General features: G+C 51.2%; 1 protein-coding gene across 5 annotated transcripts in view; it reads right to left on the reverse strand.

The window, feature by feature from the left end:
* Positions 1–12,517, reverse strand: part of ACSBG1 (acyl-CoA synthetase bubblegum family member 1) — a 66,063-nt gene that overhangs the window by 2,140 nt on the left and 51,406 nt on the right. For all 5 annotated transcript variants that reach the window (XM_032270677.1, XM_032270676.1, XM_032270675.1 and 2 more), the window contains 8 exons: positions 11,073–11,153; positions 10,834–10,983; positions 10,354–10,530; positions 9,445–9,626; positions 7,897–8,127; positions 6,650–6,867; positions 2,129–2,268; positions 1,342–1,588 (listed from right to left, as the gene is read on the reverse strand). In XM_032270677.1, the coding sequence (XP_032126568.1) occupies positions 1,342–1,588; positions 2,129–2,268; positions 6,650–6,867; positions 7,897–8,127; positions 9,445–9,626; positions 10,354–10,530; positions 10,834–10,983; positions 11,073–11,153 (1,426 nt within the window). The remainder of the gene's footprint in view (positions 1–1,341; positions 1,589–2,128; positions 2,269–6,649; positions 6,868–7,896; positions 8,128–9,444; positions 9,627–10,353; positions 10,531–10,833; positions 10,984–11,072; positions 11,154–12,517) is intronic.

Here is a 12,517-nt window from a genome sequence, read left to right on the forward strand (position 1 = left end):
CGTTCTGTCTCTTGAATGAATAAATTGTTGAAGCAATAAAAAAAAAAAAATAGACTAGGTTTCTGTCTTGGGCTTTCTCTTGGACCATTCTTCCTGGGCAAGCTGGCTGCCATGTTGTGAGGACACACAGGCAGCCCGGGAGAGGCCCACTGGCCACACATCGGCCAGCAGCCAGCAAAGAGCTGAGGCCTGCCAACAGCCAGATAAGTGAGTGTGGAGGGGGACCCTCAGCTGCAAGTGACTGCACCCAGCACACATTGACGTAATCGCATGAGACCCGAGCCAGAACCATCCAGCTAAGCTGCTCCTGAATTCCTGACCCACAGAAATGTGGACAGTATGTGTTTATTGCTAAAATTTAGGGTGCTACATTCTGGGGGGTCATTTGTTACACAGCAGTGTATTCGATGACTAGTACACGGCATCTCTGTATTTGTGTGAAAGTTCATACAGTGTTGGACATTATGCTTTGATGGTTGTGATGGGGGTAGGGGAAGTCCAGGTTCTGGGGAGCCTCTGCCATGGTCTTTATGAGAGGTCTTCCCCTTATTACTTTCCTTGACCTCGATTTCCCCCCTCTAAAGTAAGGCTGAAGGAGCTCTGATTTGAGGTCCTGGGAGCTTAAAATGCCTAACTCACTCTTGACTGTGTAACTGGAAACTTTTGGTGTTAAAGTCATTGTACTAACTACTTAGACAGGGCGTCTTCTGTCTGGCTGTCCTTGCATTCAATGTGCTGGCAGCAGATGGCCAGATAAGCCCAGGGTCACTTGACTGCAGCTCAGCATTGCTGTGGACAGTTGCATCTGGGTTCAGCCTCGGTGAGTTTAAGGGAATCACACTGGCATAACTTTCCGCCTCCCCTGTTCCATGAACACCCCATGAACATCTCTTGGCTACAGCCAAGAGTGACCTCAGCTGAGGCTGCACTGGAGCCCTCTCTGGTTCTGTGGGCAGTGGTCCAGGGCAGCCTCACACCTTTACCTATCACACAAGCTGACTTTCCAGAAGATCACAGCATCTCGCCCCTAGAACCACATGACTCCAGCCTGAGCACCGACAGGGCCTTGGTGTTGGCCTGGTAGTTCCATTGTGATTTTAGGAGAAAAGGGTCCCATAGTCAAAGCCAAGTTAAATGTCATGTTCAGATTAGAAAGTGCTATCATATATCTTGTACATTCAACAGGCTCCCCATAACCACAAGCCGGGGCACTGAGCCATCGCCCAGATTCCTGCCATGACCTTGACCTTGCTGTGGCTGCTTCATAACGGGCACCTTCTAGGCACTGCCAAGGCCTCTGCCTTCCCACACTGGCCTTGCAATAGTGAAGAGAAAACCTACCCAGCTCTCCACCCGAAATGGAGAAGTCTCTCTCGAGAATCGCCCACTTCTGGATGTGGTAGGGCCGGGCTGCCGCGTTTGTGTTGACCCTCCGGATCCCCTCTTCAATGGCCTGGTACACGGCCTCATCCTTCTTCCCCACGATCTCGGACACTGTGGTGGCTCTGCTGCCCACCCGCTGGCAGAACTCCACAGCTTGTTCGGTCAGATTATCAGTTGGGTCAGAGGTCTCTGGGTCCAGAGCGCACTGAAGAGCCAGAGATGAGATGAGGACCAAGCCTTACCCCACAAGACATAAGCCCTGGTCCTGGTCTTACTGCTGTCGGCAAGGGTGTGAATCATGTGAGTTCTGTTTCAAAGAGATGGTTCTAGAATGAGTAGCCGCTACTGTGTTGAGCCTCGTGTTACTGTGGAAGGAGCAGTGGTCTCAGGATTAGAAGACCTCGGTCAGTGATGTCGTCACCTATAAAGCAGGGACCCTAACTCCTGCCTGTCTGCAACCCTGAGGCCCAAGTACCTGCCGAGAGCAATGAGGGAGGGCAGCAGCACTTTGTAAACCGGAAAGTGCAAGTAACATGTAAAGGATCCTCACGGTGGCATGTGTGGGACGGAAGGAATTTCCACGTGCCACAGATGCTCCTACAGTGCAGGCAGCACGGACTCGAGTCATTTCAGAATGAAGCCATGAGATCTGCCTGGGCCCTGTGCTAAATGTGGCTTCTGCCAGCCCGACACACAGACCCCATCACTGGCTGTTACTTCTGAGCCGGGGCCCCCCCAGACACACCTTCAAGGTGAGCAGCATGGACAGGAACTTTCTCTGGTCCCCGATCAGCATGGCGTTGCTGATGATGGGCAGCTCCATCTTCACGGCCTCCTCGATGGGCAAAGGAGGCACATTCTCCCCACCAGCTGTGATGATTAATTCTGGGGAGGCAAGGCCAGGTCCCCGGCAAAGAATGTACGTCAGGTAGCCCAGCTGAATCACAACCCAGGACTCACCACACCCCGGAAGCCTCAGGTACAGCAGGCAACACAGCTGGAGATGCCCCTTAGCTGGGAGCCAAGATGCAGTGCCTGGCCCTCCGAAGCACCTCACACCTGCGGGGGGGCTGGTGGTCCCCCAAGGACAAATGCCCACCCAGGGACCCCTCTCAGCTCATCATCCAAGACATCTCATCCATGGCCCCCTTCTACCAGCCCCAGTTCCTGCCCCTGAATAGCCCGTGTCATTTCCCTTCCCTGCCTTTGCTTAATAACCACCATCCCTGTCACGCACAGCACTCACTACCATGCTAAGCACCTCACATAGAGTAATTCATTTAACTGTCACAATAAACCTATACTGAAGCAGACACTGTTACTGTTTTTGCAGATGAGGAAACCGAGGCACAGAGATGTTCGGTAACTTGTCCAAGCTCACGTGCTAGTAAGTAGCAGAGCTAAGATTTAAAATCCAGTCCAGGTCCAGAGCCCGTACTGTCACCTGCCCGGCTAGGATGACTCTCCCCTTGCTTGCACCCTTCCCTGGAAGGTCCCCCCCGCTTCTTTCCTTCTGTCCAACAGACTGCCAGGCACTCAGTGCCCTGACCTGTTCTCTGATACTAATAATGGCTCACTTCTAGGGTAGATGGCAATCAATTCAACAAAATAAATTGCACGAATGCACATCGACTGATTTTACTGAGACTACCGTCCCTCCGTTCTAATTTAGCAAAGATTAGTTGGTCGCATTCTGTGCACAGGTCCTGTGCTGACATCAGGCACAGAATACAGCAAGGTTGGCCATGGCTGCAAGGAGCCCACCATGCAGTGGGGCAGTGAGACAGGGAGGCACAGGGGCTGCAGGGCCAGAGCAGGGAGGCGCCAGGCCCAGCTGCATGCTGAACATGAATGGGGGTTGGCAGGCAGAGGCAGGACAGGAGCAGAAGCTCACAAGCCTTATACGGGAGCTGCAGGTAGCAAGTGAGGCAGAGGCTGGAGAGGGAGTAGGATGGATCTCGGAGGCCTCTCGTGCTGCCTGAGGAGCTGCGCTGGGAGGCGGAATGAAGTGACAGTAAAGTCCTGGGGCGCTCTGGCAACTCGGGTGAAGAGTGGTTATTTAGGGGTGGGCCGGCTAGAGAGGAAGCCGTGACAAGTGTCTAGATGATCAGAGTTTGTCTAGGACAGCAGAAGTGAGGAGGAAAAGACAGACTGGAAATGTGGAACTACAACAACGCAGCCTCCCCCACATATGCCTCATCATGGCCGCCTCATTCCTGCCCTTTTCTCCCCACTGCCGCCCTCTGCATTCTTACCAGCGTCTTTTACCATTAGTAAAAGATAAAAACCCTTAGCAAACTACAGCTGGAAAGACACTTCTTTAATCTGATAAAGAACATCTACAAAATTTTTACAGCAAACATACTTCTAAAATTTTTTTTGTTTTTTTAAGACACAGTCTGGCTCTGTCACCAGGCTGGAGTGCAATGGCGCAATCTCAGCTCACTGCAACCTCAGCCTCCTGGGTTCAACGTTTTTCCTGCCTCATCCTCCTGAGTAGCTGGGACTACAGGTGTGCGCCACCATGCCCAGCTAATTTTTGTATTTTTAGTAGAGACGGGGTTTCACCATGTGGGCCAGGATGGTCTCGATCTCCTGACCTCATGATCCGCCTGCCTCAGCCTCCCAAAGTGCTGGGATTGCAGGTGTAAGCCACTGCACCCAGCCAAACATGCCTAGTGAATAAAATAATGCTTGTTCCCTGAGATCAGGAACAAAACAAGTTTGACCACTACCACCACTTGTATTCAACACTGCCCTGGAGGTCCCGACCTGTGCAAAACAACAAGAAAAAAATATCATTTGTCATTATTTGCAGATGATATAGTTGTGTCCATAGAATATTCAAAAGAATATATACACTACTAAATTAAATATGTGGACTGATCAAGGTCGTTTGATATAAGGCCAATATGCAAAACGCAGTTGCATTTCTATATACTAATAGCGAACAAATAGACAAAAAAAAATTTCACAGCAACATCTGATTTTAGAAATGATATTATTTAAAATAGCATAAAAAATTATTAGAAGTAAATACAAGGGCAGGGCATAGTGGCTCATGCCTTTAATTCCAGCACTTTGGGAGGCTGAGGCAGGAAGATCACGAGGTCAGGAGTTCGAGACCAGTCTGACCAACATAGTGAAACCCCCGTCTCTACTAAAAATGCAAAACTTCGCTGGGGGTGGTGGCATGTGCCTGTAATCCCAGCTACTCAGGAGGCTGAGGCAGGAGAATCACTTGAACCCCAAGAAGAGGAGGTTGCAATGAGCTGAGATCACGCCCTTACTGGAGTGCAGGCGACAGAGAGAGACTCCATCACACACACACACACACACACACACACACACACACACAAGTAAAATACAAGGAAAGATGTACAAAAATCTCTAGCCTAAAAAATATAGGCTGAATGCAGTGGCTCACACCTATAATCCTAGCACTTTAGGAAGCCGAGGTAAGAGGATTGCTTGAGCAGCCTGGGCAACATGGCAAAACCCCCTCTCTACAAAAATAAAAAATTAGCCAGGTGTAGGGGCTTGCACCTGTGGTCCCAGCTATGTGATCGAGATCATGCCACTGCACTCCAGCCTGGGCAACAATGCGAGACCTTGTCTCAAAAATAAATAAATAGCACATTATTGAGCGAAACTGAAAAAGACCTAAGTAAATGGAGAGAGAGATTTATCATCTTTGTGAATTGGAAGACCCAATATATAAAGATGTATTTTTCTCACCAAATTGATCTACAGATTTAATGAAACCAAAAATCAAAATTCCAGCCAGTTTTTGAGGAAACATGCAATGAAAAGTTCCTATGGAAATGAAAATGGCCAAGAATAGCCAAGGTCGTCTTGAAGAAGAAAAAGACCAGGTCTCTAAGGACTTAAGCGGATATCTAGCTCGGTCATAGAGCTATAGAAATTAAGACACTGGGTACTGGTGCAAGGATAAGTGAATAGAACAAGAGAACAGAGTAGAGTCCACACAGACCTCTCACAGGCAGTCACTTGGTCAAGGACACAGGTATCACTGCAAGGCAAGGAGGAAGGGACGCTGTGTCAGTTGGATATATATTTGGAGAAAAGCTATCTGGACCCTTACCTCTCATTATACTAGTTCTAAAAGGAGGGCCAGCTCTAGTTGAATTTGGTTTTCGGGCTACTATCCTCTTTCAAGAACGTGGGTCCCCTCATCTGCCGTTACAAAGAGGAACACCAGGTGGCGCCCAAGGCACATCCAAGCAGCCACCTGTCGCTCCCGGGGTCTTCTGGGAGGGTCCCTGGCAGGGCTCACCAGCCTGCACATCTCAGGGCTCCAACGCCACCGTGACGTTTTGTCCCTCCCTGGGGGCTGAGCTTCCATGGCCATCAGCTGGGGCCTGGGCACGGTCGCACACTGCCTCTGCGTGACATCCACAAAGTAGTTTACCCACTCGCTTAGCTTGTTTCGCCCATGAGGCCCTGGCACGGGATTCCCACGTGGGTGCCGCGGACGTGACACCAACTCAGGTGAAGTAGGTAGAACGTACTTCTACAGAGGCATCCCCAGCTATTTCTGTCTCTGTGGGAAGTTTGTCTTATTTTAAATTTTATATCCAACGTGCATTCTATTCCCCATCATATCCGTGTTTGCATCTAAAAATACGTAATACTTATGCTCTTGAATCTTCTGGAAAGACTTGCCTTATTTCTCTAAAGGTCTCATTTCAGCTCTAAGCTCCACCATTTACCAGCTGGGTGACCTTGGACAAGTTATTTAACCTCTCTGGGTGTCCTCATTAGCAAGTTAGGGTTCATAGAAGAGAGGAGTAAATAAAACGATGTCACTAAAGGTGTGTGACACATAATAAAGGCTCAAGACTGGCGCTGCTATAAACAGTGGTGGCAGTGGACTTCCTGTTCCCACCCCACTATAGCTGTCCAGGCGCTGGCCTTTTTGTTTCTGTTTGGTTTCGTTTTATTTTTGGAGACAGAGTTTAGCTCTGCCTCCCAGGCTGGAGTGCAGTGAGGCGATCTCGGCTCACTGCAACCTCCACCTCCCAGATTCAAGCAATTCTTGTGCCTTAGCCTCCCGAATAGTTGGGATTACAGGTGCACACCACCATGCCCAACTGATTTTTTGTGTGTTTTTAGCAGAGACGGGTTTTCACCATGTTGCCCAGGCTGGTTTTGAACTCCTGAGCTCAGGCAATCTGCCTGCCTGGGTCTCCCAAAATGCTGGGATTACAGGCATGAGCCACCGCACCCAGCCTGGGGTGCTCACCTTTGAGGCGCCCAGTGATATAGAGGAAGCCATCAGCATCCAGGCGGCCAGCGTCACCCGTGTGCAGCCAGCCTTCCTCATCGATGGCTTCACACGTCTTGTCCTCCATGTTCAGGTAGCCCATGAAGATAGTGCGGCCCCACAGGCAGATCTCACCAATGCCCTCTGCATCCTGGTTCACCAGCTTCACCCGACAGCCGGGCACCACCTTGCCTGAGCTGGTGAGGGAGGGGTCGGGAGACTGGTCAGAGGGAGCCTTCTTCTCCCAGCCCCCATGGTGGGGGGGGGCGGTCTTCACTGATGGCTAGAAGGTATCCCCTCACAGGGCTTTTTGTATTTTTTTTTTCTTTTTCTTTTTCTTTTTTTTGAGACAGAGTCTCGCTCTGTCGCCAGGCGTCAGGCTGGAGTGCAGTGGCTCGATCTCGGCTCACTGCAACCTCCGCCTCCTGGGTTCAAGCAATTCTCCTGCCTCAGCCTCAGCCTCTTGAGTAGCTGGGACTACAGGTGCACACCACCATGCCCAGCTGATTTTTGTATTTTTAGTAGAGACAGGGTTTCACCATGTTGGCCAGGATGGTCTCAATCTCTTAACCTTGTGATTCGCCTGCCTCAGCCTCCCAAAGTGCTGGTATTACAGGCGTGAGCCACCACGCCCGGCCAGGGCTTTTGTGTTTTAAGAGGGGACTTAGAGCTGAAAGGTAGAGCCAATTAAAGGGTTTTAGAGAATGAACGAAAGAAGGAACAGAGGAAATGGTAATGGTAGAACTTGGAGCACTGTGATAGGCTGTCAGGGAGAGGGGCTATTGGAGCACAACAGATGATCTCCTAAATCACTCCTCAGAATGGACCGCCCTCACCACCCATTAGGAGACCGGCCTGGTCCCCCACTCCCACCCCAGCTGGCCCCTGGAACACCCTGGAGCACACCCCACCTCAGGAGAGGGAGGGGCCGGAGGAAAACTGCTCCATAGGTAGACCCCTGTTCAGGGGACGCCTGGGCTGTGTAGGCTGTTTTCAACCACAGACATACACGACACAGTGGCAGAGGCCACCCCCACTAGACTGAGGAGGGTAAGCTGGGGACTCGGCCCAAGGTGGCAGTGCTGGCTCTCGGAGGCTCCACAGCCCAGCGGCCAGGTCTCTGGGACCCAACTGGTGTATAAAGAAGAGGGGGTCCCCAGGGCACTCAGCAGGAGTGCCAGCAAGGGCATGTTGGCGTGCACGTGTGCAGCAGCCTCCAGCCTCACCTGTACAGCCGGTAGTTATAGGGGCTGGACATGAAGTGGGGGCCTGAGGTCTCACTGAGGCCATAGCCCGCATACAAGCGGATGTTGAGGCCCAGGAAGAAGTGCTGTGTCTCTGCCGTCATGGGGGCCGCTCCATAGAAGTTCTTCTGACACTTGGCAAAGCCCAGTGCCTGGCGGACCTTGGCTAGCACCAGGTAATCTGCCAGTCTTGTTGTGAAGGGCTTCAGGTCGCTGGTGGGAGAAGGAGAATGGTTCACAGAAGAAATCACACACACACACACACACAAACACACACAAACACAAACACACAGACACAAACACAAACATACAAACAAACACAAACACACAGACACAAACATACACACACAAACACAAACATACAAACATACACACAAACACATACAAACACACCACACACAAACACACAAACACACAGACACAAACACACAAACATACACACAAACACACTCAAACACAAACACACACAGACACAAACACACACATACAAACACACACACAACACAAACGTACAAACATACAAATACATACAAACACACACACAAACACAGACACACACACAAACACAAAAATACAAACACACAAACATAAACACACACAGACACACAAACACACAGACACATACACACACACACACACACACACACAAAAGGGTGGTATTCAGTAAGAACACACTGGCTCAGCCATTGCAGTTGTCTGTTCCAGTTGGTTTGAATATTCAGCCTGCCTGTCAACACGCATGCAGAAGCAGGTATGCAGGCACACGCTGTGTGCAAATGTGTCTGAAACCAGGAAGTCAAACCGATTCAGCTGCGTACAGGTGTAGAGGCAACAACACAGACGCATGCCATTTTGCACACACAATACACATGCACAGACTTGAAGTATATACTTGTGTAGACACAGGTACAAACGTGGGACCCCAGTGAAGCCCACAAATGCTTTGCTCGTGCACATTCACTTTTCATGTCTGTGCAAATGAAGCTGTGGGTGCACAGGTGTGTATACACATCTCATGAAACATACCATTTCACAGACACTTGGGGAATGGGAACTACTAAACTGAAACCAAGTCTGATTCATGTCACTGACGCTCCCATAGCACTATGTGGGAATCTAAAAAGCCATGGAAAGATAGAAAGGGGCGAGATCGGAGGGGTCACTTGGGATGCTGAAAACGCTGGAAAGGCAAAGTCCTCATCGCTGTGGCCTCTTCTCCAGCCATCCACTGAGGTCAGGAGACCTCAGGAGACTGTGCCAAGAGCTGCTCCTAGGGAGCTGAATTTCACTTCGGAGAAACCAACTTAGTCCTCGCAGTCAGAATCCAAAGGTTGAGTGACTGTTCCCAGCAGGGCCTGGGAAAAGCACAGGCGCTGAAGCCCGGTCATGGACGGGGCCTCTGCATGGGTTCTCCAGAGCTGCCCGGACACTGGCGCTGGGACGGGCATGGCCTATCAGACCCACGCCGTGTTCTGGGTTATGACCAAGCCTGCCGCCTCCCCAGGCCTCCTGCCCATGGACCCTCTGTACCTGCCAGCGCAGGTGAGGTTCTGCTCCAAGGTCACCGACATGGCCCACAGCAGCATCTTGCGCCGGATGAAGCCAGACTGAGCCGCTGCCTCCTGGATGCGCTCCATGATCTTCTCCCACACCCGGGGCACCCCCATGTGCGACGTGGGCTCCACCTCCCGCAACGTGTTCACCAGGCTCCCCTGTTCACACCAGAAGAGGCAGGCCTGCCAGGTCAGGGACAGCTGGGGACCAGGGGGGCCCTCTCACCAGCCAGGCATGCAGACACCTTGCAGGCATGCCAGCAGCACACACATGCTTGATGGGCACCCACGCACACCTGCACACAAGGTGTGGCACATACTGTCGGCTCAGTGGCCTTCGCCTCCCTCTCTGCATGCGGAACCCTGGTAGCAGGCAGCTGTCAAGCGGCCAGTGCTTCAGAAGGACCCCAGTCTCGTCCCAGCCCTGCGCGTGGTGACTCAACTCAGACACAAAAATCCCATTCTCCTCCGCAGTGTTCAGTTTGAGAACAGACAGGTGACACTTTGGGCCACTGAGATGCAGGCGGAGGGAACGTTGCTGGGGTGTTTCTGGGAAGTTTTCCTCACAGTTAAAATAAAGGTCCCAGGAACAGGTGTCTCCTGTGAGGCTGGGATTCAGGGAAGGGCCGTAGCCAACAGGTGACACTCTGAGGACTCCCGTCCTTGAGGGTGTCGCAAGCCCCACGAACCACTCTGACTCAACTTTATGTAATGGCATCAGGCACCCTTCTTGTTTGGTCATCTGAGTCAGGCTGTGTCCACTGAGTTCTGACTGATACATGCATAGGAACAGCACACACACAAATGCACACGCAGGTCCCATGGACACACGTGGAGGTGCCCTGGCACACAGGCTTGGACAGACACACAATAGAGGCAGACTGACCTTCAGGGCGTCGGGTTCAGCAAAGCAGACCTGGGCCCCCCACTGGATGCCCGTCCACAGGTCGTAGATCTGGGCAGCAATGTGGCTGAGGGGCAGGTAGCTGACCACTACCTCCTGCTGCACTTCTGCTGGTTGGATGTCGCCGGCCTGGCTCCCGTACCGCGCTGTCCACGTGATCTGGAGGACAGGCAGATGGGCCCCAGCAGCATCCACAAGCCGCTCCGGCAGTGCTCACCACTGTGACCACCCTGGGGGCCAGCCCCCGCGTGGTGCCCTCTGTGGCATCTCTGCAGGCTCTGAAAACCCCAGGACAGGCCTCCCCTTCCCCTTGCTGGGCTCATTCTGGGCCACAGATTGAAGGGTTGTTCTATCCCAGCTCCCAGACAGAACGGAGGGGCCTGAGGAGCTTCCCCAGGGGCTACTGGGCAGAGCCATGGTCCAGATTCACCCACTATCCCCCCCACCCGGCATCTGTCTTACATTGTCTTGACTCAGCATCACGCCCTTGGGGTTCCCAGTGGTGCCTGATGTATAGACTAGCACACAGCACTGGTTGGGCTGCTGGGCGTCGATGATGGCGTCCAGGGCTTCCTCGGGCACTTCATTCCCAAGCTCCATGAACTCCTCCATCTGCAGCCAGGTGCAGGGAGTAGGCAGGCTAGGTCAGCTGGGTGGGCCCAGCAGGCCCCGCCAGGCGCCCAGGGTCCCGCTGCCCATACCGTGTACACATGGGTCATCTTGTTTGGAGGAGGTTCTTTGTATATCACGACTGCCTTTAGATGTGGCAGCTGTTTCCAGATCTGCATGGACCGGAAAAATAAATCGGGTTTCAGCAAGAGAAATGTTGCCTCCTGAAAAGCACCCCATCTCCCTGTGTGAGTATGCTTGGCAAAGGTCTCTGTGTGCCCCATCTCTGAACTGTGATCCCACCAGGACAACTGCCACCCTTCACTTGTAGTTTCCCTCCTGAGAACTTGGGAGCCGTAAAGGTGGGGATAGCCAGGGGCCTGGGGATGGCTCATTTTTTTCCACTGGAGAAAAACCACCAAACAAGCTGGGACTCGGCTGAAAAACCCATGATCCAGCCACACAATGCAGCAGTTCTAGAGGGAGTGGAGGAGAGGGCAGAGGACAGAGGGAGAGAGTTCTATGTGCAGAGAGTGAGTGGTTTCTAGGATGTATTATTAAGTTGAAAAAGAAATGTGTACACTATGCATATATGTAAAAAAAAGGTGCAATGTGAATCTATGTGTGCACACAGGTATCTACTTATATTTACAAAAACAGCCTGGGTCAGGAGCTCACGCCTGTAACCCCAGCACTTTGGGAGGCCAAGGCGGGCAGATCATTTGAGGTCAGGAGTTCAAGACCAGCCTGGTCAACATGGTGAAACTCCGTACTACTAAAAACACAAAAATTAGTCAGAAGTGGTGGCGGGTGCCTATAATCCTAGCTACTCAGGAGAATCACTGAGGCATGAGAATCACTTGAACCTGGGGGGCAGAAGCTGCAGTGAGCCGAGATAGTGCCCTCCAGTCTGGGTGACAGAGAGAGGCCCTGTCTCAAAAAAAAAAAGACCCTGGAAGGTTAAACCAAAACCTGAGTGACTTGCCAATGTATAGGCAGAGAGGGAATAAAGGTAAGAAGAAAGGGAGGAAAGCGAAAATTCTTTGAGTGTACATGGTTTTGATTTTGGAATCATGTAAATGTTTTAACCATTTGAAAAATAAAGTTATATATAAAAGGAAGTCAGGTGTGGTGGCTCATGATTGTAATCCCAGCCACTTGGGAGGCGGAGGCAGAAGGATCACTTGAGGCCAGGAGTTTGAGACCAACCTGGGCAACATAGTGAAGCCCAATCTCTGGGGGAAAAAAAATACACATACACACTCACACACACACACACACAGATTTAGAAAGGAAAAAAAATGAGTTCCTAAAACTTGAAAACACTCTGAAAGAAATGAATTAGTCCGAGATCAAATGAATTAGTCCAGGTAGTAAAGGCTACCTAACCAGCAGAAACAATAAAATAAAATAAATGAATTAGACCATATTCTAAGTTGGTAACAAAACCCCACACACAAAGAATTACATCAAGATCAAGGAATTTTATAATAGTGAACTTAGATTCCTCTCTTTTAGTGGCACTTACTCTAAAGGC

The sequence above is a fragment of the Sapajus apella genome, unplaced genomic scaffold (genome assembly GCF_009761245.1).
Source record: "Sapajus apella isolate SASKATOON/1434 unplaced genomic scaffold, GSC_monkey_1.0 scaffold214, whole genome shotgun sequence".
Classification (NCBI taxonomy): Eukaryota; Metazoa; Chordata; class Mammalia; order Primates; family Cebidae; genus Sapajus; species Sapajus apella.